Below are 24,214 nucleotides of genomic sequence, written 5' to 3' on the forward strand. Positions count from 1 at the left end.
TTAGTTCCAGTTGACGCCACAAGTGGAACCACACAATCACTAAATGAACAACTTTTACTTGTTCACTCTTTGAAATCAGGAACTGCAGCCATGGTTCGAGAGTGACTGCATCAACAATAATTATTTTTATACGTGTTCGTAGCCCAATTAATGTTTTAGACTTTTATTTGAATGTGCCACACACAATGCACGCCAAGCTGAGTGAACTGGAAAGGAGCATTGCGGAGCGCCTGAATGAAAAGATTGGCAAAGATGCCAATCAGCTGCATCGCGCCGCTTTGCTCGTGGACAGCTACAAGGAACGTTTACATACGTTGAGCCAAACCGTGAGTAGATACAAAGATTGGGTCAGGAGACAGCGCAGCTAACTGCTTCAATATTTACAGCTCAACTATGAGGAGCCGCAGAACGTGTCCAGCTACAAGTCGGCATTCCAATGCCAGCAGCAGGTCTGCGAGAGCATTGACTTTGAGCTGGAGAAACTGAAGCAATTCAGTGCGAAGCTGAAGCTCAAGCTGGAGGAATGCCAGCCGGCGCTGCTGGGCGTGGCCGAGGATCTGCAGCAGGTGCGTCAGCTGCAGAATGTGACGCAGTATTTGCGCCTGGTGCAGGACATACAGGAGATCAGCGCCGCGCTGAGCGGCGCCATCAATGGCAAGGACGAGGCCAAGCTGGTCAACATCTATCTGACCCTCTACGAGGGCAACGACTGCGAGCACAGTGTAGTGGGTCGCCTGCAGGCCGTGCAGGCGCGCTCGCTTAAATCCTACGCGGAAGCCACAGCCATCTACTGGCACAAGCAGCTCATGCAGCGGCTCTCCAGCGAATTTGAGGCTGTGCTAAAGGCCATGCGCTGGGCGCACCTGGAACAGCAGCCGCTTAACTATTCCCCCAGCCGGGACACTGCCAAGGCGCAACTCCTTGCCGAATATATGTTCCTTATCAAGTCGCCAGCGGAGGAGCATGCGCCACTGCAGAGCATAACGCCCAGCATTGTTTGCCCGCCCATTAGCCAGGTGGTGAAGCTGCTGTTGGCGCCTTATCGACAGCGTTTCATGTTCCATTTTACGGGCACGCGGCAAACGAATCGATTGGACAAGCCCGAATGGTTCTACACACAGATACTCAACTGGGGCAAGGAAACGCATTTCTTTGTGGGCAAAACGTTTCAGCCGGCGGCCATGAAAGCCGGCAGGCTGGACTATAATCTCCGAGTAAGTTGGCTGTGAGACCAAGATCTACCTGTAGACCATATGCTAAATGCTTACCCATTGCAGCTGGAGTTCATGCGCGGCCTGGTGCAGCTGACCATTGAGAAGCTGGCGGCGGATATTGAACAAATTGCACAGGATGAGCATCTGTTTGCGCATCTACTGGACGAAACGCTGGCCTTCGAATCGGAGCTGCGTGAAACCTTTGGCTATCCGGCCAGCTTTCCCAGCGCCATCTCCGTGCTCACACAGCCCATGTACTTGCTGCGCTGGATTGCGCTGGAGGAGCAATGTAAGCGGGAATACCATAAAAGCTTAGAAATTAGACTCAACTTCTTATTCCAACCAGTTTGTGCTCAGAAAATGGATCAGATACTGCAGGCGGAGACGCCGTTCCAGCTGATCGATCCAAACACCTACGAGGACGACTTGAAAATACCCAAATGTGCCGATCAGTTTATGCGCCTGCTGGACGCCATCAAGGATCGTTATTATGCGCTCATCCAGCCCGGACATCAGTTGCAGTTTCTGCAGCTGCAACTGGAGCTAATCGACAGCTTCCGGCGGCGCTTGGTGCAGCTGCACAGCAGCGGCGCACTGGCCAGCCTGCCCGTGCTGAATGCCATCAACTATTTGATAATGGTGCTGCGTGAATGGGGTGAAAATGTGCATTATTTGCATTTGCATGCGGCGCTCGCCGGGCCGCATGCCAGCGAAATAAATTCGGTGTTTGAGCCGGCCGTGGCCGAGCTGGAGCACTGGGCCCGCCAGCTAATGAAGAACCTGGCCAACAAGGCGGTCAACGAGATGAAGGCCAAGTCAATGAACTATCGCCACGATGCCTGGCCGACCATGCCCGAGCAGAACAGTCGGGAGCCCTTCATACTTTCGCCCAGCGGCGGCGAAATGTTTCAGGTTTTGGTCACGCTGCTGCACAATCTGGAGCGTGAGCTGTCCGCCAATCTGTTCAATCAGACGCTGCGCCTGATGGCTCAGCAGATCGATGACTTTATGCTGGAGAACATGGTGTTGAACACCAAATTCTCGCCCGCTGGCGCCGCTCAATTCAACTACGACATGACGCTGCTCTTTGCGCTCTTCGGCCAATACACGCGGCGGCCCGAGCTGCTCTTCAAGCGGTGAGTCACAACGGCTCGACTTTAGCTAAATATCATATTCATATTGTTTATCATTCAATTAGAATTCATGACGCTGGCAAATTGCTGACGGCGGCGCGGGGCACCGCTTTGTTGCTGCTCGAAACGCTGCGCGGCGGCCAAACGGCGGAGGAGAAGACGAAGCCGCTGCATGAACTGCGCGTGCTCGGTTTGGACAGCAGACAATGCATCGAGGTGCTCGAGCGACGCACAGACATTAAAATGTTTTGAAATAAACGCAAGCGTGGCAATCATTGTGATCGGATCGGCCAAAAATGTCGCCGTATTTATATTGACTATTTCAGAATTGGGTCGCACTCCAAGAGACTTGGCATGCGGGCGCCCAGCTGTAGCTAGTTTTAAGAAATGGGCTATGTTTAACAATTGTACGCTCGCAGAGCGTATTATAATCGCGCATTAGAATATAAAGTATATGCATTTTGTGAGCACTATCAATTGCTGGGTCGTCGCTTTGTTTCTGTCTGATTTGTAGACTATCTTCAAGAAACTTTCCATAGGTCAGCCTAATGTCCAACGGTCCATCGATAGTCAAGTGATTTCTGTATGGAAAACTGCTTTTCCTAGCAGGTTCATAAGCCTATGGGAAGCTCCTTTTAAGATTGTTGCCCTCTATCATATGGCTGCAATGATAACTTAGTTATTGAAAAGGATTTACTTGAAGAACAGATATATTTATATGTTTTTTTTTTACTATATCAGCCTGCTCCCATAGGAACTTGTTTGTTTTAAGCTAAATCCCATCTTCAGCCTGCCTCCAGCATGAGTGGAGTATGGACTACATCATCCTGGGCACAATCAACTGAAAATTCAGTTAAATGGATTGCATGTCAAAGATCCACAAGGCTATAAAATCTCCGCTATATAATGCATATTTTATTACCAACCCCTTATCAAAGCTTGCTAAAAATTCCAAAAAAAAAAACAAACAAACATATTTACTTATTTCTCGGAAAGCATCTGCTGCAAAACTTGTTAATTACGCAAAGCTAGAAAAAAAAAGTCATTAAAATTGTGAGTTTTCGAGGCTTTATTTCATTATGAATCTATATAAACATTGAATTAAAGACATTTAATGGAATATCAATGATTTTTTTGTTAAACATTTTGCTTAAACGCGAGTTTTTTTTTGCTTTCAATATTTAAAATCCGTAAAACATGTACACGAAGAAAATAAACATGCAGTAATTGTATTAATAATAAATTGCTCTAAAAATACATAGCATAAAATTAATATACATATATATATATATGTGTGTATATGTGTGTGTAGGTGTGTGTGTGTGTGTGTGTGTTTGTAAACAATTCCAGTTAGTAAATACCAATTATGCGACTCGATGGGCCGCTCATCACATTGTCTCAAAGATCTTTCATCTACTACTCAGCCATAACATAATCGTAAAAATTTGATAGGGCCCGCATGGAGCTCACTTTCCATATGGAATAACATTCAACATGCTTGGGGATTATTCAAAATTCTGATAGTTGGCCGAGTTGACAAAGATTGCACGCTGTGCCGGCGTCATGTTGAGATTGCCGCGATGCTTCTTATCGTAGGCCCAGATGACGCCGGTCGCAATCAGCGCTATGGTCAGCCAGCCCATGAAGAATAGCTGCACCCAGGTATGATCGCCGTCGCTTTGATCGGCTATGATGCCGGCGACAATTGTGATGACAGCCAGGCCGAGATTCTGTACGGACTGACAAAATCCGTAGGCGGTGCCCAGCTGATATTCGGGTATGATGAGCGCAACCAAGGGCCACAGGCTGGCGGCCAGCATGGAATAGGAGAGGCCCATAATGGTCATGCCCACATACGGATTCAGCTGGGTGAACGTGAGCAGCGCATGTGCGCCAATTGTCGTAATCGTGGCATTCATCACCCAGGTGACATTGCGACCCAGCTTGTCGATGATGAAGCCAAAGATGGGCGAGGACACAGCCGCAATTAGATAGACCAGCGAGTCGACGGTGTTCGCCTGCGCGGCCGTATAGCCAAAGCGATCCATGAAGAACTTCTGGCCGAGCGCAATAAACGGAAAGATGGCCACATAGTAGGCCACACAGATCAGGGAGACCATCCAGAAGGGCGCCTTGAACGTGAAGACATCCGTCAGTTTGGGTATCTCGCCCGACGGATTATTGTTCCGCTGCATTATGCGCTCCGCCCGCTTATCCATCCAGCCGAGTATCAGAGCGCAGAGCAGCGACATGACGCAGGTGAGCGTGGCCAGCAGCAGGACAACGCCAAGGGCACGATAGCTCTCATAGAACTTGCTCACATAATCATAGATGGGCTGCATTACCCAAAAGTTGACCGTGCTGCCGAAACGTGCCACCGACAGCTGCAGGCCGAACACCATGTTCAGCTCCTTGCCCTTGAACCAGAGCACCGCATAGCTGTTCTGGGCGACGGCCAGCGATTCGGCGCCAATGCCAAAGATGAAGCGGCCGAGTATCATCAGCCAGAAGGTGTCGATAATGGCGCCGCTGGCAAAGATCAGCTGACCCACCAGCAGTATGAGCATATAGATAATCGTGCCCAGACGTATGCCGAACAGGCGATCGATCAGGAAGCCGCCCAGAAAGCACAAGACGACATTGGGCCACGAGTAGATGGAATAGATAAGCGTAAATTGGGTCGAACTCAGGTCCAGTTCCTTTTTGAAGACCGTCTGCAGTGCGCCGGGATTGTCGTAGCAAAAGTACGAGCCAAAGCCGAGCAGGCACATAAAGACCAGCGCCTGGAAGCGATGACAGGTGCTCGACGGCATACAACAGCCGCCCGTTGGCAGCGCCAGCTCATTGTCCTCGCGTCCGCGACTGGGGCTCGTCGCTGTGGCCTCCTCGGGCTGGGCCGACTCCTCGTTGTCCACAATGCGCTCTTCATCTTCGCGAGCCATGACCAAACGGCTCACTGGACACACTTGCACTGAATGGATAAATAATGGCCGTCTCTGACCCGCAGCAAAAGGGCGTTTATTTTCTGTTTTTTTTATAATATATTGATATCGAATTTGTTTTCGTATTTCGCTTATTTCTGCAAAAGAAACAAAAATCAAAAATTATTTTTATAACATCGACGTTTAAATACCCTATAACATTATTGTGCTATGATTGAATCTCTAATCGTTTATTGCTCTAGAAACTATTTCATATAGTGCTTCGATGCTGATAAGATTTTATTTATATAGTAAAAGTTGCTGCTGAACCAGAATATATATATAAGCATTTGGAGTCCCTTGCGTTACACACTGCATAACAGAATTTAAATACCCTTACACCAGGGTAAACAACTACAGTTGTATCTGGTACCACACACACGCACACACACACACGCACACATGCACAACATACAACATTGCAATTGCGTATATGTGTGCGTGTTTTTCTTCCAACTCTTTTGCTTTGTCTGCTTTACTTGTTATCTCATTCGTTATATTGTTTACTGTACTCTGTACTCTTTGTCTATCGTTTCGAGATGCTGTTTCGCCTGCGTAGTAGTTTACGCATTAGTTTTTGTTACATTGCCTTATCAAAGATTTCACAGTCCACTTACAGCTACAGTTACAGCGTGTGTGTTTTTGTATTTTTTTTTAAATGCACACGACTCACTTGCACGGCACAACAGCGGCCGTTGTAGCACCTGAACTTTATTAGCGTTCAAATAAAACTAAATTCGATTTTGATTTCTCTCCTACGCTGTGCGCTAATTAACGTTAATTACTCATTCCATAACGTAATCGTTACCAGTGCGGGTATTTTTAGGTAACAGCCAGGGTTGCATGAAACACATTTCTTCAGTAAGCAGCTCTTATAGAAATTAATAGCTTTTTTAAGTAGAAAAAACTAGTAAATCAAAGAAAAATACATAGCATATCAACTTTAGAAGTGGTTGTCAGCTTTGTAAGTTATAAAAACTAGTATTGAGCCTGTGATTCCAAGTTTGTATTTGTGCAGCCCTGGTCAGCTAGAGTTTCATAGTTTGACTGTTGTTTGGTTGTTTATTGTCGCACAAAAAATGTATTTAATTATATAATCGCGATATAGAGAGACAGCTGGGCAGCACGGTAATGGCATCAATTGATACAAGCAAGCGTAAACCCAGACGCACACACGGCACACCGTCATTTACATATCGCAATCGTTTTGCATACGCTCTACTTGCCGCCGGTTCGGTGCTTTTCGGGATTTGGTGGTGAGTGAAGGGTGAAGGGAACTCTGCGTCATTGTTGATCAACAATTGAATCCATTTGTCTAGCCTGACGCCCATGCAACGCATTGCCAACGAGCGGTTGTGCAAGGAACTGCTGACAGTCACCGAGCAGGAAAAAGATCGCCACGCATTGTTCGACTTCTCTGCGCCACGGCCCGCAAAGTTCATTCGAGAAGCCATCGAGGAGGGCGAGAAATTGCGCACGGAACGCTAACAACAACAACAACATAAATAATGGACAGACAAACACGCCGTGCAAACTTTAAGAAACTACAACAACCCGCGAACACAAAGCTGCGGTAGGAGCTTCACTTAATTGTGTTTTAGTTAGTTATTAACTAATAAAATGTTCGACTTTTACTAAAACTCTCGTTTATTTTGCCACTTAAAGCTCCACGCGCAGCAGCAAGGCCACAGCGCCCATGACACTGTCCGAATATTTCAATACACAGGAGAGTTCCAGCAGTTCCGCAGCTGCTGAGCCGGAGAGTCTTTTGGCGGAGCCTAGGAGCAAAAAAGCACGCGACGTTGAGCCCAGCAAAGATGTGGCCAAGCCAAAAAAGGCGCCCAAGCTAAAAGCCAGTGCCCCACAGCGAAGGGCACGCGCTGGACGTGGCAAGAAGCAGCCCAGCATCAGCGACTTTCTGCGTAATGAGCAGCTCTTTGCGGAGGTCACGGCGCAGCATTGCATGGCGGATAACTTTAGTCCCGATGACATTGAAATGGCGCTAGTGCTGTCCAAATCGGAGGCAGAGAAACATGGCCGATTGCGACTGGAAGACACCGAGGACGAGCGCGAGGAAGTGGTTGATTTGCTCGATGACAAAGCGAATCAGTCCACAGAGAATGTACGCCGCAAGCTGCAAAAGTACGGCTTTCGCACAGCTGCCAAGGAGGGTGAGTTCCAGTAGAGCAGCCCTACGATAGACTCTAATTTGTCAGCTCTTGCAGATTACAACCTGTTCTCCATTGCTGCGTTGCCTGGTGCGACGGGCAAGCGCGGCAAACGCTGCAAATGGGCCAATAAATTTACGCCGCTCACCTTGCGCAATCCGGAGGCGCAGCAGAAAAAGCTGCAGACCCAGGTGGCTGCTCTGATGGCGCAACAGGTGCGCACCCAGCTGCCCAGCGCTGAGGATCAGCCGTCCTTCGAACTGATCAGCGAGCGTCTGTTGCAATTGGCAGCTTCCGCTGAGCGACGCATCACCCACGAGCCCAGCGCCGAACCTCTAACGAATTTGAGTGCATATTATGTGCAGGATTTAATAGAAGTTAGTCGCACGCCGGCACATCACTTGCTGAAGAGCTGGTCGGCCATACAGGGACGCGATCTGTCGCCCAAGCGACCCAGCGCAGCGAGTCAGCGCCGGCAGCAGCAATTGCAGCAGGTCTACGCAGAGCTGGAGGCGCATTTTGGTGCCAGTGCAGTGGAGGAGGAGTTGGATGAGCTGGAAAAACTGGTGGCCGATAATATGATACAGGATGTTAGTCAAATGTTGGCTGACAATCTTGTGCAGCAAGCTAACCAAATGGCAGCTGATAAAGCAGATGACAACAACCAATTGCCGGTTGATCAAGTGCAAATCTCATTAAGCAGCGATTCTCCGCTGAAAGAGCCGCCCGATAAGCGTGCCAGAATGATGCCACAGCAGGAGATGCACAGTGAAAAGGAGAACCTGCAACCCAGTACCTCAGCTATGCTGAGCCTACCCACGCAAAGCACACGCTGCATTTCACCCGATCTCTTTGCGGATTCAGATGATGATGAGCCGGCGAGTGAAACGCCTGCCACGTGCAGCACGGCGGCTGCTCTTGAGATGCAAAACCTTTCCTTAAAGGTCTACAGGAATATAAGCTCGACCGATATGAACAGCTATGAGCTGTACTCCAGCGATGAAGGTAAAGGAAAACAAGAACAATAACATTTATCTTTGGGTTTGCCGAAGCTTAACTTAACTAGACTTAAGAAAATTATTAATAACTGACTAAAAAAAGAATCTCTTGCTTTCAGTGAAGATTGTCCACGATGTTAAAGCGGAGCGTAGAAGTCTTCAAGGTGAGCACTCTCTCGATAATTCCTCAAAGTGCACAAAATAAATCCTTTATGCCCTTTGTAGCATCCTCTCAAGCAAGCTTTATAGACTTGACCGCAGAGCAAGATTCACCCGAAAACACTTCAAGTAAATCCCTTTTCGAGCAGCACATCTTTCCGCAGAGTCCAATCATAGATTTCGATGAAGATGTCGATGTATTGGAGCAGGATTTATGCGGCCAGGCGGCGGATTGTGAAATTTCTGATGAGTTATATGCAAAGTACGCCTATCAAACAGCTCGGGATGAGGCAGTCTTTGAGCGCAGTTTGAGGGATCAGTCCCAGCTGAAGAACGAGTGCCTTAACATGAGCAGAAATGACTCCGCCAAAACAAATCCCAGCTCATCGTGCAACATGGCCACAACTTCACATGCTTTCCAGGACTCAGTACTCAACTTTAGCCAATTGGACAGCACACGAGATGCATTCCAGCGCAGCTGCAGCCTAACACAGTCGCCCGGACAGGCCGCTCAACTGGAGCAGAGTTTCAAGAGTCCGCTGAGCCGGCGATGCAACTCCTCTGCCTTGCCCTTAAGTCACTCGGATGCGAGCATTGATTTGACCCAAGACAGCGGCGATGAGGATAACGAGGAGGATAATGTTCTGCTCTCCGATGAGGAAATCAATTATTCCATTTGGAAGGCGGACAAAACATGTCGCGAGGCACTCGATGATAGCAAAAGTTTGCCTTTAACAAGAATCAAAAGCGTGCCGTTCTTCAAGACTGTGGAGGACTTGGATGCCTACTTGGATGCTTCACCCACGCCCTCAAACAAATCCTGCAATTCGCGTTCGCCCAACAAAAGTGCTCTGAGCAAAGAACGCGCCGAGTTTGGCATACTGGACGCAGCCATCTCGCAGCCCTTTACGCTCTCCCAGCTGCAGAGTTCGCCGGACAAGGCGTGCCAAGTGCCAATAGACTGGACGGACGCATCCTTTTTGGAGACCCCGCCGGAGGTACCAATAAAACGCTACTCCAGCAGCTGCACCCATAAATTTAAAGAGCTGCTGAACGATATCTCGGAGCCAGCCGATGAACTGGATGATTTTGATCGTCTGGTGTTCCAAAACAGCAGCAAAGATGGAACAATAGACACTATGCCAAGTGGACTGGATCAACTGCTTAGGGGCGAGATCAATGCGGAGAGCTTGCCACCGCCAGCCGCAGCTGTGGAGCCGCCCAGTCCGGCCAAGGGAGCAGCTTCCTGGGAGCAATTGGAGCTCAATGGTCAGGTGTACGAGGTGCGCGTCTGTCGCACACCCAAACCGGATTTTGTGCATCTAAGCGATGCGGAGCTGCTGCAGCAGCTGTACAATTGTGGCATCAAGCCGCTAAAACGCAAACAGGCTGTCAAATTGCTGGAATACATATACAATCAAACGCATCCGATTATGCTGCCCGAGCCAGTGACCATGACCGAGCCAGTGGCCATGCCGCGCTCCAAATCCACGCCCATCAACGCCGGCACTGGCAAATCTGACAACGGGCGGCTGCGACTCGCCAGCAGCGACGAAGCGGAGCCAAAAGCGGCTCTCAAATTTCGCGACGCCGCCGGAGCAGAGCTGCTGCGCTACTCGCAAGATGCGCCGCCGGCGCTGTGCGACGACTTCGAGTGCTTTGTGCTGCAGACAAATGTCTCGAAGAAGACGCCGCAGCCGCTGCTGCCGCTGCACATAGCCTGGCACAATTTGCTCTGTGCCAATCCCGACCTGCACGAGCGTGTGCTCCATTTTGAGCCCATCGATCTGCAGGAGATCTATCTGTATCTTAAGCAGCTGGGCCAGCGCTATGAGCCCAAGGAACTCAAGAGTTTCTTCGACAGACGCTGCATAATATTCCGTTACGAGCTGGCGCCGCCCCAGAAACAGGCCCAGCGGCACATCCGGAAGCCGAAGTCTAGAAGGCCCTACGCAAAGCCCTAGTCGACGCATTTGTACCCTGCTCTTTTTTAAGATTTGTAAAATATGGGAATGTTTAGTGATTCTTGAGTGCTACATTTATTAGATTCTCTGTTGTAATTTTTTCTTATTCATATTTTTTAAATGTTAATTGGGCTTTATTTTGGGCTCTTTGTAATTATGAAACGATTAATTTTTTTCTATACACTTTTTTTGCAATTTGAAATATACGTAAATTTGGTTGCTGTAACTTAAAAGTGAATGTCGCCAATTAACCCATCGATGGCCAACTCCAAAATGTGGTCTACGTTCGGCGAGGGTATCAGCTCGTCCATCATAACTAATTCATTTTTGGTATATTTATCGATGTTGACAAAACGCGGCTTAACCGGTTGCTTTCTTTTCAAAAATTCTTCACATTTTTCGGCAATTTTGTCAGTTAACTCCAGATCCAGATCTAGATCTGTTATGGGATCCGTCAGGAACTGGTAGCACGTTAGGAATGTTTCGAGGACATCCATTTTATTAACAATACGTAAGCTGAAAACTTGAAATTTTTTTTTTGAAATTATTCTCGAAGCTGTTCAGAAGTTATTAAAGCTCTATACAATATGTCAAAGCTCTAACTGAAAAAATATATTAAAGTATATATGTCGGCTTTCAAAATGAAAGATACGTTACAAAAAGTGTGGACAACATGGGTTAAAGGAACGGTTTTTGAGCGTTGCGAATTCAAAAATATTTCTTTAGCTATTGTTGGTCGTCTCTTAAAAGACGACTGTCGCTCTGATGATGTAGCTACCTTAGCGAAATTTGTTTTTAGGCTATTCCACATTTATCAAACAATCAAATTTTTTCCAAAAATAAAACATGTTTATATCAGAAACATCTTAAAACGATCGTTGTTAGCAGTGCCATTTGAAGGAGTTATCGATTGTTGGCTATGCTATAAATATCGCAGCATCGCCATAACGATATATCGATATGGTGTGCACATCTCTAGCTGAAATCGTGAGCAAGTTTTTTTTTTTTGTTTCAACACAAAATCTGAAGCAAAGCCTACTACTAAATCTACGTGCAATCACAATAACAATAACAACAAGTGTCTGCCCAGTGATAAAAATAGCCAATAATAATTAATTTCACAAACGGCCAAGTGCAGCGTCTGTTGTGGTGGTGCGTACCAGACGAGCTGAGTGTGAGTGCATAATTTACAGTTGGCCTTCCGCTGCGCAACAACAAAGGCATCGTGAACGACAACGACCCACACGCTTACGCACACACACACACACACACAGGCGCAAACACGCGTACACAGAAACAGACATCTATACATATGCATATATGCGCATAGATTGCGATACCTGCGATTGTGATTTTTGGTGACCAATTAACAAGTAATACGTTCGTTCCACACACCCGCGCGCGAAAACTAACAACAAATTTCAAATGGGCCTGTTATTGTCACGGCTGTGGCGTATGTTTGGCAACGAGGAGCACAAACTGGTAATGGTTGGCCTCGACAATGCGGGCAAAACAACAATACTGTACCAGTTTCTGATGAACGAAGTGGTCCATACCAGTCCAACGATTGGCTCCAATGTTGAGGAGGTCGTCTGGCGTAATATACACTTTCTGGTATGGGATCTGGGCGGGCAGCAGAGTTTGCGCGCCGCCTGGAGCACATACTATACCAACACAGAGCTGGTCATTATGGTCATCGATTCGACGGATCGGGAACGTTTGGCCGTCACACGAGAGGAGCTCTATCGCATGCTACAGCACGAGGACCTGAGCAAAGCCAGCCTGCTGGTCTATGCCAACAAGCAGGATCTGAAGGGCGCAATGTCCGCCGCAGAAATCTCCCGCCAACTGGACCTGACCTCCATCAAGAAGCACCAGTGGCACATCCAGGCGTGCTGTGCGCTGACCGGCGAGGGATTGTATCAGGGACTCGAATGGGTTGCGCAGCGCATTAAGAACAAATGACAGACACACACACGGACGCCGCTAGTTTATAGTTAATTAATTTAGACAAATAAATCAATTTTGATATAATTGTAACATGTAAAGACATATATATATATCTATATCTATATATATATATATATATATCTAATTATACGAACGAAATCTGTAAGCGTTGCGATTGTTGAGAAAGCCAAGCCAATGTTTTTTACAGTGCTTTAGTTTAAAGACTCCTGCCTTTGTTTACACACACACACACACACACACAGAGATTTATGTTGAAAGTCCTCAGTAAAATATAAAATATATATATATTGGTTCATATGTGTGTACTAAGATAATGCTAATGTTAACGATCTAAGCAGCCAATTAATTACTTCCATTATAAATTTATAAAATAAACAAGTTTATTTCCAAAAAAAAATTGTCTCGTTACACATACAGAATTGGACGTATTTTTACTGTTACGAACTGAACATTAATGCATTAATTTGTAATTGACGTTGTTAATTCGTTTTGCATTTGATGTGTGAGATTGTTTTGTACTCTAGCCACCAAAATAAATATAAATATGAATGTTTGTATGTATGTTAAATGAATAAATTAAGTTTGCACACAAAACAATTAACAGTTTCAAGATTAAAACATATATATAAATATATATGTGTATATATAAATATATATATAAATACTAAATTATAGCCACACGAAAATATGATCACAAAATAAAAGTGAAAAAAGAGAACGAAAACCAAATCGATTGGAGATGTCTATGTGAGATTGCACGAGCTGCTGCAACTCTTGAGCGGCTTACTCTGGCCCAGCTGCACGGTGTTGTCGTCCAGATTCTCCTGCACGCTGCTGGCATCGTGTTGGTGCTGTCACAAGGATAATTAGCATGTTAATAAAATGGACAAATAGCGGCAAGGATTAGTGTGCAGCAGACCTTCAGTTCGGTGGCCAGACAGCGAAAGGCGTCCTCCACATTGGTGTTCTCCTTGGCGGATGTTTCCATAACGAACAGAATTTCAGGTATATATTGACACATTTGGCGCGCCTCCTCAAAGTCCACCTCACGCTCCGCCTCGAGATCACATTTATTGCCAATCAATATGATCAGCACATTGGATGCCGTATATCTGCGCACCTCCTCAATCCATTTCTGTAAATTGGCGAATGTCGATCGCTTTGTGATGTCGTAAACTGTTGTAAAGACAAGCACATTATTAATAGGCATTCTGATAAGAGTGCACGGCGAATGTGCCACGGCATGGCCATTAAAATCACAACGCCTTATCGCCTGAACGGGCCATGACGGAAGGCGCGCGGGTCATGATAACGTTTACCGCGGAGCGTAACCGTTTGGTGGGTTTACTCACCAATTATGACGCCATTGTTGGCACGATAATAGCTCTGGGTGATGGTGCGAAAGCGCTCCTGGCCGGCAGTATCCCAGATTTGTAGCTACAACAATGAAACAACAACATTTAACCCAATCTGTGTGTGTGTGTGTGTGTGTGACATTGGCATTTTCGTCAAAGATTTACCTTGACTTGTTTGCCCTCAACCTCAATGGTTTTCATTGAGAAATCGACGCCAATTGTGTTACCGTGCCGCTCCACATAGTTGCCCGTCTTGAAGCGCTGCAATATGGATGTTTTGCCCGTGCAACAGTCCCCGATTAGCACGATCTTGAACAGAAAATCGAAATTCTCCTCGCTGGGCAGCGCCATCAATGTTTGGGGATTGCGCGCCGTCATTTTGTCCAGCGACGAGGCGTTGCGGCACCTACAGTGTCTGCTGGTTGGGGCTGTTGTGCAATTAGTTATTGTTTGGCATGGAAAATGTTCAATTTTCTGTTTTAATTGGTTGATAGTAAAGAAAATGCGTTGCACAAAGACTGTGTTGTTATGCCCTGTCAACATTGCTGCAGTGGGTATATCGCTTCGTGGGAATTCGGGTAAGTTGCAAAATTGCTGGCGTCTTAAATGTCTTAAATGCCCAAATATTTGCTGCTAATAATATTAAGTTAACACTTTATTTGCATACTTTTCACAGTTACATGCATTTTATTTATATTTAATTTAGCTATATTTAACATTTTGCATGCTGTTATATGCATTGCAGGGTATTTTATGTTTCGCAACTGTGTTTATTCCCGTTTCGCTGCTTGCAGGTGTGTGCTAGTTGGTGACATTATGCAGTACTGCCCAGACAGCATTTGGCAACACTGTTTTTCTTGGGCGCGCTTTTATTTACATTTTGAATGCAATTAATTGCAAATGCTTTGAATAAAAATTAATTGGCCTGATCTCATGGCCGGCATATTGCGATTATTGTTGGTTCGCCCTGCAAATATTCATTCATTTGTATTGCCTTATCTTTTTGGTTTAGTTAATGCGTTTACTGATAAGATATTACACTAGTAATGAGATATTCTTCAAACAGAAGTTGAGTGTAGCTAAAAATATATACAAGTTTTATTTAAGTGGAATTTCACAGTATATACTTTAATTGTTTATTAAATGAGTTTTGCAGCTGGGTTTCGAATGACTTACTAGTTGAGTGTACATAGGCAACAATTTTGTTTATTTCAATTAATTTACTGAGTGCGGCTTGAAAAGCTCTCTCATAGCACATAGCGCCCTATGGACGGTCCGAGAGCTCTATAAAAAGCTCGACCGGCATATATGAAGCCCCAAAAGTTGCACTGCCACAAACAGTAGCCGGCAACGCCCCGATTGCAATTGTTGATTGTTTTGTGTTCTGTTTTGTGTGTTCCCAATTATTGTCTCGCCATGTCGAATATAGTGCTCTATGGCATTGACATTAGTCCTCCAGTGCGTGCCTGTTTGCTGACACTTCGGGCCCTGGACTTGCCCTATGAGTACAAGAATGTTGATCTACTTGCTGGCGAGCATAAGACCGAGGAATTTCTGAAGAAGAATCCGCAGCACACTGTGCCCTTGTTGGATGACGACGGAACTTTGATTTGGGACTCACATGCCATATGCTGCTATCTGGTGGATAAGTATGGCAAGTCGGATGAGCTGTATCCAAAGGATCTGGTGAAGAGGGCGCATTTGGAGCAGCGTCTATATTTCGATGCCAGTGTGCTCTTCATGTCTCTGAGGAACATATGTGTGCCATACTTCTATAAGCAGGTATCTGAGGTGCCCCAGGAGAAGATCGACAACATAATCGATGGCTACACACATCTGGAGAAGTTCCTAGGCGATAATCCCTATGTGACCGGTGATACCTTGACCATTGCCGATTTCTGCTGTGCGGCAACGGCCTCCTCGTTGCCCGCCATGCTGCCTATCGATCCGGAGAAGTATCCAAAGATTATTGCCTGGCTGGCACGTCTGAGTGAGCTGCCCTATTATCAGGAGGCAAATAACGAGGGTGCTGAAAAGTACATCAACATTCTAAAAGACGTTTTTACAATTGTCTAAATTGATCATTATTGCATACATACATACAACTGTACCCACATATATATTTTATATGGCACTTATATATATCTAATAAATTATCGATAACAATGCGTCGCTTAGCTTTTTATCGTAAACAACGGGTCGCTTTGTTGTGCAGCACTAACTTTGCGCTGTCTGGCAGCACTGCGCCGCAATACTGTGCAGACGTTTAAACTTAACGCAGCTGCGCTGTTGCGCAGCACTAACTTTGCGCTGTCTGGCAGCACTAATGGGCAGACGTTAAAATTTGAATGAGTCTCGCGCACGCTGTAAACGTTTTGAGGCCTACGACATTATGCAAGCTGATCGAAAATGGATTGCGGCTTATTTAAATGAGGCAATAACAAATGGAAAGCGATTGACTGTGTGCGAAATTATGTCAATTGTCAACTGGCGACGCTTCATTAATGCGAACAGCACGTACTTGTGGCCCTCTGATAACGATTTATTGTATTTACATGTGGCTCAATAAATTTTCACCACGTACTTACTGATGGCGCCATTTAAACTACAAAATCGTCTTAATTAAGCTGTAAATAAATATTGATTAAGTTCGAAAATATTTTCATTGGCATTTTCGCCAAAGAAATTTTGATTTCTTCTTACCATATGCAGAACCTTGACCCAGTTTCAAGCCGAAACCCAATTGTCAGACTTCTAGACTCACTTTCATAAACGCAACGGAAGCTGTCGCATCTGCAGAAAACATGTTCTTGGCCAATTGGACAACTGGCCAAACGCCTTGATGACCAAGTGGATTGGAAAACCGCATAGGTTGTACGCACTGTCGCATTCGATTCGCATGGAAAGTTGAACAAGGCCGGGCCAAGAACCAAGAAACGAAGTGAAACTAATTTGCTCTTGGAGCCGTTTTTTTTTTTGTTTTTTTTTTTTTTTGGCGCCGCGACCCACATCTTTGGAGGACTATGACTCACAGCACTTCCTAGCACGCCCAGCCAGAGCATAGCTCATGTCTGTCTGTCAGTATTTTTTTTTTTGGCCAAGAGGAAATCAAACACACATAGTTAAAGCCAAAGGCAGGCAGCCAATCTATGCCTTGGTTAAGTCCATGTCTTTCATACTGGTTTGTCGCTTTTGGCTTTTGGGTAGCTTCTGCCAATGTCTCGTCCGCCCGCGTCGTTCCATCGTTGAGTCGTGCATTGTCGTGGCGGCTTTTTATCGTTTGGCTCAGCCGTTGGCCGTTTTAGTTGAATTTGAAACGTTTGCGCGCGCGGTTGCTGCCACTCGCTGTGTCTGGCTAATCAAAACGTTTACAGCTAAGGACACAAACAAAAACGTGCGTTGGCGTGCTGGCAACAAAAAACAAAAAAATAGTGACAAAAAATCGTGTCGAGAATTTCATGAGCCAAAACCAAGACCCTAAGGCATATAAACAAAGACTAGAAAACTGTGCCCGCGTCTGCAGCCGCAATTGGGTCAAGGAGCAGCCAAACGTTCCACTAAGATCTGCCGATAAGGCAACGACTTATGTAAGCAGCCAAAGTGCAGGCAGCCAAATAAATTACACACGACACACAAAACAATTTGCTAACAAAACAGACTTTCTACACTAAATTGTTTTTTTTTTTTTTTTTTTTTGTTTCAATTTGATTGATTTCTGCGGCTTGATATCAGCGCCAATTTTCACATGCGCATCACGCAGCAAGACTGACTATATATATATATGTATATATATGTATGTATATTTGTGTGTGGACATCACTTGCACTTTCCTTTGCCCAATTGCCTTTCCCAAAAAAATGTATTTTTATTTCTAATTAAATATGCAGCGCCAGACGCGAGCCCGCGCCGATATTGCAATGCAATAAAACAAAAGACTTAGGACACGAACTTGCCTGCCAAGCAATATGCGTGCTCATTGCTCTTCTTTTTACTTATTTTTTTTTAACTTTTTGTTGATAAATTTTAATTTCCATAAAGTTTTTTTGCCTGCACTCAACCTGTTAACCCAAATTTCAATTTCATTTTCGATTTTGTCGCCGAAAATTCTGTTTATCGACTCGTTTTATTGTTGTTTTAATTGTTGTTGTCGCTGCATTAAATTGCCTGCTGATTGCATTTCTGTGTAACAGGAAACAAAATATGTTCGTATATGTCGCCTCAATTGCAATTAACGCTTGCGCTAATTCGCCATAAGCTACAAATCTTTTCACTCTTCACTCGCCGCTCGCCGCTTGGCTGCATGCCAGACTGACATCTGTTGCGTGCCACTGTTTGTTGCCGGAGGCGTTGCTCTGATTTGCTATATAGAAATCAAAAACTATCCTTAACAAGTTCACTGCCACGGGCCGACGCGTCTGTCATTGTCAACGAGCGGCAGCTAGTCGAGTGCGATCAGCCATACCCTGTACTAATTGAAAGTGCTTCGAATAGGGTATATTTTGGTAGTGCGAATCTGCAAACTAGGCAGCAGGCCTGGCTTCATCTTGTCTATAAATTGTATAAGCTCTCGATCAGGTCATTAAACTAAATCTATCCGACTATCTTCTGGCATCTATTCGTGTGCATCAGTGCCTCGATCTCTCTATGACATCGACTATCATTTAGTTGTTGTTTGCAGCTCTAATTAGTAGAACTTGCAGGTTCGAACCCCAAGGGACGATTTCATTTGACAAGCCAAGAATTGAACCAAAAACTGGATTTGTATATGCAGTTGCACGAGTTGAACCTAAAGTTAGAGCGCCGGTTCGAACCCAAAGATAAAGCATAAACAATTTTTTTGTTTGAGGCAAATAGCTTTGATTTCTGTTAAGAGCCCGAATTGTATAGCCATGCAGGGTATCTGTTAGTCATGCACTCTCGCCTGGAGCACTCTTACTTATTTCATAGACACCACATGACACAAAACGAATTCTTGAGCTGTGAAATTAAAATGCGCCCAGCAATTGCAACCGATTCTGACCCAGTTTCTCTTTCAGGCTCAGATGTTGCACCTGTTGCACTGGCAGCTAATTATGGTCTAAATGTTTGAGCAGGCCCCCCTGTCATTGCGCCTGTCATGTTGTCTGTCTGTCTGTCTGCTTTTTTCTTTTGTGTTTCAAATGCAAATTCAATTTTTGGTTTTTCTACTACATTTTTTTTTTTGGGGTGAAACTTTGAGACTAGAGAAAAACCCTTGCAGCGGCCGCATTCTTCTTGGCAAAATTTATGTTTTGCCCGGCAGCTAAGACTAAATCATGTTTGAGCCAGTTAGTAGCTGGTTAGAACCAGTTGGCCTTTGAAATGATAGGCTCTGGGAAAGTGCATTAGAATTTAGCCTGCGCTCTAATGCATTCGATGTGCCGAACAGCTTGCCAGAATCCTGTGCAACCGGCTGTGCGGCCAGGTTGCATCATCAACAACAACAACAAGAACAACATATTTGTGCCAGAGCTCAAGGTAAAAGTGCGTCGTGAACGTGAAATTGAACGCAAATATGGTGTTAAAGTGGTTGAAGGAGAAGGAAGGAGAAGGGGGAGGGGGCGGGCAGGCCGTTTAAAAGTGTTCCATTTGTGGCATGTTTCTTCAGCTCCTTTGAGTGAAACTAGGCAGCTTGGCCAAATGTCTAGAATGATATATCCATTTCTTTGGATGCTTTCACTGCGCAGAAGATGAAGAAGAAGAAGCAGCATCAGCATTGATATCGCATTTGTTTAGCTGCAAATTGTTGCTTGCAATCAGAATCTGCTGTTAACGGTGCTTAAACATTAGCCACGCTTCGAATCGAAGCTTTCCCAAACTGGTTAACAGGCGAACGGGCATTCTGCCAAAAAACCAGTTGCCATTTGAGCTGTTGCTGGTTATTTAGTTCTTGGCAGCAGAATGTATGCTGTTTATGTTGCGGTTATACAACAGTTAAATAATTCATATTGCGGCCAGTTCGTTGTCTAAGTCTTTCGTTTTCTTCTATTCTCTTGATTACGCAGCATGCGTATGTGCCGCCGCCTGCGTTTGCTGCCGCTGCCACAGCCACAGCTGCAGCTGCAACTGCAGCTGCTGCTGCTGTTGCTAATTTGCCTTTGGACAGCTGCGGCCATGCATGAGGCGCCGCTGCTGGCGGATGCGGAGGCCCAACCGCAATTAGACTCGACTGCGCATGCGAGTGCGGCGCACATACGCAAGAAGCGTCTCGTTTGGATCACGGACGATGGCCGCTTGGCGCTGCCGCCGGGCACCTCGCTGACATTTACGCCAACAATTGCGATGCCTTTGGTGCGACATCCGCCCGAGGGCTTCTTCTCCAATCTGACCATCAGTTTTCCCGTCACGAGTGAGTCGCAAAAGTTTCACCAACAAAAAAGAGGTTGAATAAAAAAAATGATATCAATTTCAGTTGACTTCGACAAGCTCGGCTTGACCGACAATCAGAATCCTTTGGGCGATCTGCCCTTCTTCGCGCGCTCCTTTGGCCATGGCGCGGGCCAAATGGTCGGCGAGTACGTGTCCCGTTATCTGCATGTGCAGCGCCGCAAACGTGATCTGAGCAGCACGCAGGATGACAGCAAACCCTTTAGGGTGGAGGATATGCTGCAGTATCCGGAGCTGCCCGCTGGCCTGAAGCACATCTTCCATGGCGGCGAACGTGTCCTGCTCTATGGCGTCGTCGAGGACTTTCTGGCCACCTTTGGCATGGATGGGAAGGCGTGTCTGTTGCGCACCATTTGCGAGATGCACTCACGCAGCCTGGACAAGTTTGGCGTCTTCGGCGAGATGACCAAGCTGTTTCTAACGTGAGTTTTATAATACTTATATAATTGCTTATACTCTGTTTAGAGCGTGAAATGGGGCTTATTGGTTTCCGATCCCAGGAAGATTACAGAAAACAATCGCTTAAATCTAGATTTCTTGAAGTCACTGTTTGAAATGCACTGCTTTAGGCTTGCAGTTTTAGAGTCACATTATAAGTAATCCTCCAGCATTGTCAAATCTATCCAAGGCTTCCAGCTGGCGAGTTTATTGGAGATTCCCTCTACCCGCTGCCCCGCAAACTCACCAACAATAATTACAGTTTGAAAGTCTTTGTGTTGGGCTTACAGTCTTAGAGTCGCCAGACGCAGTTAATCAGATTCTTGGGAATTTCTATCTGCCACAGCTTATGAGCTGGAATAGATCTTTCGAATCCCGCAATTTACATACGATATTTTCCAGAATTGACAGTTTAAGGGGCATTTCTTTGGTAGTACAGTTTTAGAGTCACCAAACGAAAGAAGGGTCTTTCTGAAGCGCCTTCACCCGTCTTTTCTGACTTTATTTCTCTTTGCATAGGGTAACTAAATCGCCGTTTGCGGAGCTAATACCCGAGTATGTGCGCGCCCAGCGCGTGGGCGAGGGCAAACAGGCGCCGGGCGAATGTTTTCCCTACTACAAGGCCTGCCCCAAGAGCATATTCAAGGCGCTGGCCAACAAATACAGCGCACAGGCGGCAACGACAACGACGAGAGACAAAACAACGACGACAACGACAACGACCCGGCCTGTGGGGGAGTATCAGGAGCAGCAGGCGGTGCTGCTGCCAAACAGCGCCGAGCAGGATCAGGAGCAGCAGCAGCTGGAGCAGCAATTGGACCACCTGGAGCTCAATGGCAATGCGGTCTATATGTGAAAATCGCGCCAACTCGTCTAGTTTAAGCCGAATAATATGAGTGCACATTGAAAGTCATTTGCTTGTAATTAACATACACTAATTTATTTTATTTATTATTATTATTATTATTATTATTATGATAATGATTATTCTGCTGTAACTATTTATTGTTAGCTGTAGGCGTTGTTAACTTTCTAGCTGTTAGCGTATCATTTGTTATAGCCTGTAAATAAACAAATTTGTGGCATATTTACGCATGAACGTTGCCAAGTGCATTATCGAAATACACACCCAATAAATATATATATATATATACATATATATATATATATATAAATTCCAGCTGACAAATGTGTTTGCTCAGCTGTCGCGCTAAAGTTATATGTATATAAACAAAAATCGAAGCAATTGTTTGTGCCACACGGCGTATACGTAATCTGAGCTCCGTTCTAGTCTTTCAATCTGTGAAGAATTCGAAATGCGATGCGCTCTATGTTCGTTCAGATCAGCCCAAACATATGCTTTAAGTGCTCCAAGTGTATATAGTTCATATAATAGAACATCGAGACGTTGCGTGCAATCGTGTCCAGTTTCAGCGCCTCCTGCATCGAATGCTGCTGGCAGCCGCCGAAGATGAGTAGCTTCTGCATGGCATCGTTGTAGATGATCTGCGTGTGTATGTTGAGCAGCTGCAATTAAGGACGAAGAAAGGCTAATCGACTGAAGGCAAGCAGGTGAGTTGCTGTGCGGCGTGCTCGCCTAGAAGATACTCTAAGCCTAGCTCTAAGCTGGCAATGCTCAGTTTCTTCTTATTTTGAGTTATGCCTAAAAAGCTTAATAATTGTTATTTTCCTGACATCGATATTTATCGTTAACCCCCCCCCTATTGCACTTGCTACAGGGTATTTTTTATTAAAAATGCGTATTTTTTTTTTAATTTCAGGAGGAATTCGGAAATAAGTTCAAAACTTCGAGTTTTGCTTAAAAATCACCATTTATCGCTCTGGAAATCGATATTTATCGTTATTATGAAAACGGAAAAATATCGAATAAATACTGATCAACTTATTCCTTATTTTATATAGAAGTACATATAATTAAAATGTCTAGTGTGTAGCTCTTATAATCTCCAAGATATAGACGAAGGACATGGGTAAATCTACGCAGTTCTTCGTTCGGAATATCTGTACATAATATATTGGATATTCTTCAATATACCCCCTTTGCACTGGCTACAGGGTATTTCCCTGTCATGTGCCCACTCACCTCCATAAAGAGCGTGGCCAGCGATAGATTGCAATCGCAGTTCATGCTGTAGCGCAGGCGAAAAAAGTGCAGACCCTTGAGCACAAATATATCCGAAATATCTGGTATATTGTTGCCGATGCCGATCTTGACCAGCAGACGCAGAACATTGCGATATTTGACCATGCGCTCATCCCGTATGAACTGCATGCGCGGCACATACGGACAGAAGCTGCGATGATCGTACTGCGGATAGACTTGGAGCAGGGCCAGCCAGTAGTAGACATTGTTGCAGTGCGCCCAGGCGGGACCGGAGGGCACAAATGTGGGCAGCGGAAAGTCGGCGAACTTGAATTGGAGCGCCGGCAGAAAGACAAAGGATATGATGCTGGGCATGCCCGATTCGCGTTTCTCGCAGGCCAATATCTCATGGACAAAGCCCTGATCACCGATCTCGTGCGTGCGATAGCTCAGCTTGTACTGCACCCCGCTGTCGCAATAGATGCACTTCAGCTGGTTGATGGCATCGCGCAGATTGCCGCGTAGCAGCAGCTGCACGTTCTCCGGATTAACGTAGCCCTTGGTGATCATCGGGTGAGTGGTGGGCGCGTACAGGTTTATATAGCCAGGCTGGCTGATATTGAAAATGGGCGTTACAGGGAATGGCATATAGAAGCGCAGATATTGCTCAAAGTCCAGGGGCACATCGATTTTGGAGCCCCTGTAGAAGGTGGCGGTGGATAGCAGATGCTCCAGCACAAATTTATATATCCAATCCTTTTTGCACATAACCTCACTTATCCGTTTGCATATGAACTCCGCATCCCGCAGCCAGCCGTCATCGCATTCCTCTATCTCCATTAAATCGGAGACCCATTTGATGCCCTCTTGAAAATGGGAATAGCCCTCCGGCAGAAACGTTGGCGAGCTTCTGCCACTGATGGAGTCATCACTTTTCGCAATCTTAAGATCGCTCATATTATTAAAAGCTGTCTGCAGCCCGACACGCTCACTTTGCACTAAACTTGAGGATCGTAAATAGTAATTGCTGTGGCTGTGGCGCTTTGGTTAATATGATATTGCTGGTTATTTGTGCATGCGCATTGATTTAGCGCTCGACCAATGGGCAGCACTTGGGATTATCGATACTGTGTATACAAAGTCTTAATGTGCTTAAGAGGTAAACAAATGCGCCGGCGAACATATCAAATGTCAATGCCAGATAAACTTCAACTTAATCGATTTCATTTTGGCGCTCAGCATACGCGTGTTTTGCAACACTGGCGCCGTGGGTCAATCTAACTGGCGATAGTATCGATGACAGAGGCGTATCGATAACACACGC

General features: G+C 45.6%; 9 protein-coding genes across 12 annotated transcripts; 6 read left to right on the forward strand and 3 right to left on the reverse strand.

The window, feature by feature from the left end:
- Window positions 1–63: 63 nt before the first annotated feature.
- On the forward strand, window positions 64–2,644 carry Rint1 (RAD50 interactor 1). The gene is made up of 5 exons (XM_002046361.4): window positions 64–326; window positions 387–1,214; window positions 1,278–1,503; window positions 1,561–2,350; window positions 2,413–2,644. Exons 1-5 carry the CDS (start codon window positions 186–188, stop codon window positions 2,597–2,599), a joined length of 2,172 nt encoding a protein of 723 aa, XP_002046397.1. The 5' UTR covers window positions 64–185; the 3' UTR covers window positions 2,600–2,644.
- Window positions 2,645–3,560: 916 nt separating this feature from the next.
- mrva (minerva) lies at window positions 3,561–6,138 on the reverse strand. 2 transcript variants are annotated; one of them, XM_015175469.3, is made up of 2 exons: window positions 6,002–6,138; window positions 3,561–5,426 (listed from the first exon to the last, which is right to left on the reverse strand). In XM_015175469.3, exon 2 carries the CDS (start codon window positions 5,287–5,289, stop codon window positions 3,853–3,855), a length of 1,437 nt encoding a protein of 478 aa, XP_015030955.1. In that variant the 5' UTR covers window positions 5,290–5,426; window positions 6,002–6,138; the 3' UTR covers window positions 3,561–3,852. The 2 variants fall into 2 exon arrangements, with proteins under 2 accessions (XP_015030955.1, XP_002046398.1); XM_002046362.4 differs by having other exon boundaries at window positions 5,946–6,104.
- Window positions 6,139–6,320: 182 nt separating this feature from the next.
- Window positions 6,321–6,968, forward strand: LOC116650700 (uncharacterized). Its single transcript, XM_032435135.2, has 2 exons — window positions 6,321–6,584; window positions 6,648–6,968. Exons 1-2 carry the CDS (start codon window positions 6,460–6,462, stop codon window positions 6,814–6,816), a joined length of 294 nt encoding a protein of 97 aa, XP_032291026.1. The 5' UTR covers window positions 6,321–6,459; the 3' UTR covers window positions 6,817–6,968.
- Window positions 6,759–11,186, forward strand: mus312 (mutagen-sensitive 312). Its single transcript, XM_032435132.2, has 5 exons — window positions 6,759–6,901; window positions 6,994–7,499; window positions 7,554–8,501; window positions 8,614–8,658; window positions 8,720–11,186. Exons 1-5 carry the CDS (start codon window positions 6,837–6,839, stop codon window positions 10,615–10,617), a joined length of 3,462 nt encoding a protein of 1,153 aa, XP_032291023.1. The 5' UTR covers window positions 6,759–6,836; the 3' UTR covers window positions 10,618–11,186.
- Window positions 11,187–11,565: 379 nt separating this feature from the next.
- Arl5 (ADP-ribosylation factor-like 5) lies at window positions 11,566–12,651 on the forward strand. Its single transcript, XM_002046365.4, has one exon. The coding sequence runs from the start codon at window positions 12,043–12,045 to the stop codon at window positions 12,580–12,582; it is 540 nt and encodes a 179-aa protein (XP_002046401.1). The 5' UTR covers window positions 11,566–12,042; the 3' UTR covers window positions 12,583–12,651.
- Window positions 12,652–12,807: 156 nt separating this feature from the next.
- On the reverse strand, window positions 12,808–14,482 carry Rab19 (RAS oncogene family member Rab19). The gene is made up of 4 exons (XM_002046366.4): window positions 14,109–14,482; window positions 13,941–14,025; window positions 13,508–13,764; window positions 12,808–13,439 (listed from the first exon to the last, which is right to left on the reverse strand). The coding sequence occupies exons 1-4, from the start codon at window positions 14,319–14,321 to the stop codon at window positions 13,332–13,334; spliced, it is 663 nt and encodes a 220-aa protein (XP_002046402.3). The 5' UTR covers window positions 14,322–14,482; the 3' UTR covers window positions 12,808–13,331.
- A 780-nt stretch (window positions 14,483–15,262) lies between these two features.
- On the forward strand, window positions 15,263–16,111 carry LOC116650655 (glutathione S-transferase 1). The gene has a single exon (XM_032434935.2). The coding sequence runs from the start codon at window positions 15,360–15,362 to the stop codon at window positions 16,017–16,019; it is 660 nt and encodes a 219-aa protein (XP_032290826.1). The 5' UTR covers window positions 15,263–15,359; the 3' UTR covers window positions 16,020–16,111.
- Window positions 16,112–17,251: 1,140 nt separating this feature from the next.
- On the forward strand, window positions 17,252–21,728 carry LOC6622402 (uncharacterized). 2 transcript variants are annotated; one of them, XM_070207779.1, is made up of 4 exons: window positions 17,252–17,337; window positions 19,967–20,310; window positions 20,374–20,770; window positions 21,306–21,728. In XM_070207779.1, the coding sequence occupies exons 2-4, from the start codon at window positions 19,968–19,970 to the stop codon at window positions 21,640–21,642; spliced, it is 1,077 nt and encodes a 358-aa protein (XP_070063880.1). In that variant the 5' UTR covers window positions 17,252–17,337; window position 19,967; the 3' UTR covers window positions 21,643–21,728. The 2 variants fall into 2 exon arrangements, with proteins under 2 accessions (XP_070063880.1, XP_070063879.1); XM_070207778.1 differs by lacking the exon at window positions 17,252–17,337 and adding an exon at window positions 17,360–17,530.
- On the reverse strand, window positions 21,724–24,044 carry LOC6622404 (cyclic GMP-AMP synthase-like receptor). Of its 2 annotated transcripts, XR_004303531.2 has the most exons (3): window positions 22,891–24,044; window positions 21,916–22,313; window positions 21,724–21,847 (listed from the first exon to the last, which is right to left on the reverse strand). XR_004303531.2 is itself a non-coding variant. In XM_002046369.4 (2 exons), exons 1-2 carry the CDS (start codon window positions 23,845–23,847, stop codon window positions 22,125–22,127), a joined length of 1,146 nt encoding a protein of 381 aa, XP_002046405.1. In that variant the 5' UTR covers window positions 23,848–24,044; the 3' UTR covers window positions 21,724–22,124. The 2 variants fall into 2 exon arrangements, 1 of the variants encoding a protein (XP_002046405.1); XM_002046369.4 differs by having other exon boundaries at window positions 21,724–22,313.
- Window positions 24,045–24,214: the final 170 nt, after the last annotated feature.

Source organism: Drosophila virilis, chromosome 3, assembly GCF_030788295.1.
Source record: "Drosophila virilis strain 15010-1051.87 chromosome 3, Dvir_AGI_RSII-ME, whole genome shotgun sequence".
Taxonomy (NCBI): domain Eukaryota; kingdom Metazoa; phylum Arthropoda; class Insecta; order Diptera; family Drosophilidae; genus Drosophila; species Drosophila virilis.

Bases quoted from the DNA above. Each gene is read 5' to 3' on its own strand.
- Rint1 (XM_002046361.4), top strand. From the start codon at position 186: ATGCACGCCAAGCTGAGTGAACTGGAAAGGAGCATTGCGGAGCGCCTG. The intron at 327-386 runs GTGAGTAGATAC...CAATATTTACAG, and splicing joins TACATACGTTGAGCCAAACC to CTCAACTATGAGGAGCCGCA. The intron at 2,351-2,412 runs GTGAGTCACAAC...TCATTCAATTAG, and splicing joins CCCGAGCTGCTCTTCAAGCG to AATTCATGACGCTGGCAAAT.
- mrva (XM_015175469.3), bottom strand. From the start codon at position 5,289: ATGGCTCGCGAAGATGAAGAGCGCATTGTGGACAACGAGGAGTCGGCC.
- LOC116650700 (XM_032435135.2), top strand. From the start codon at position 6,460: ATGGCATCAATTGATACAAGCAAGCGTAAACCCAGACGCACACACGGC. The intron at 6,585-6,647 runs GTGAGTGAAGGG...CCATTTGTCTAG, and splicing joins GTGCTTTTCGGGATTTGGTG to CCTGACGCCCATGCAACGCA.
- mus312 (XM_032435132.2), top strand. From the start codon at position 6,837: ATGGACAGACAAACACGCCGTGCAAACTTTAAGAAACTACAACAACCC. The intron at 6,902-6,993 runs GTAGGAGCTTCA...TGCCACTTAAAG, and splicing joins CCCGCGAACACAAAGCTGCG to CTCCACGCGCAGCAGCAAGG. The intron at 8,659-8,719 runs GTGAGCACTCTC...TGCCCTTTGTAG, and splicing joins GGAGCGTAGAAGTCTTCAAG to CATCCTCTCAAGCAAGCTTT.
- Arl5 (XM_002046365.4), top strand. From the start codon at position 12,043: ATGGGCCTGTTATTGTCACGGCTGTGGCGTATGTTTGGCAACGAGGAG.
- Rab19 (XM_002046366.4), bottom strand. From the start codon at position 14,321: ATGACGGCGCGCAATCCCCAAACATTGATGGCGCTGCCCAGCGAGGAG. The intron at 13,765-13,940 runs GTGAGTAAACCC...TCTTTACAACAG, and splicing joins CAACAATGGCGTCATAATTG to TTTACGACATCACAAAGCGA. The intron at 13,440-13,507 runs GTCTGCTGCACA...TCCTTGTGACAG, and splicing joins GTCTGGCCACCGAACTGAAG to CACCAACACGATGCCAGCAG.
- LOC116650655 (XM_032434935.2), top strand. From the start codon at position 15,360: ATGTCGAATATAGTGCTCTATGGCATTGACATTAGTCCTCCAGTGCGT.
- LOC6622402 (XM_070207779.1), top strand. From the start codon at position 19,968: ATGCGTATGTGCCGCCGCCTGCGTTTGCTGCCGCTGCCACAGCCACAG. The intron at 20,311-20,373 runs GTGAGTCGCAAA...TATCAATTTCAG, and splicing joins CATCAGTTTTCCCGTCACGA to TTGACTTCGACAAGCTCGGC. The intron at 20,771-21,305 runs GTGAGTTTTATA...CTCTTTGCATAG, and splicing joins ATGACCAAGCTGTTTCTAAC to GGTAACTAAATCGCCGTTTG.
- LOC6622404 (XM_002046369.4), bottom strand. From the start codon at position 23,847: ATGAGCGATCTTAAGATTGCGAAAAGTGATGACTCCATCAGTGGCAGA. The intron at 22,314-22,890 runs GTGAGTGGGCAC...CCTTAATTGCAG, and splicing joins TGGCCACGCTCTTTATGGAG to CTGCTCAACATACACACGCA.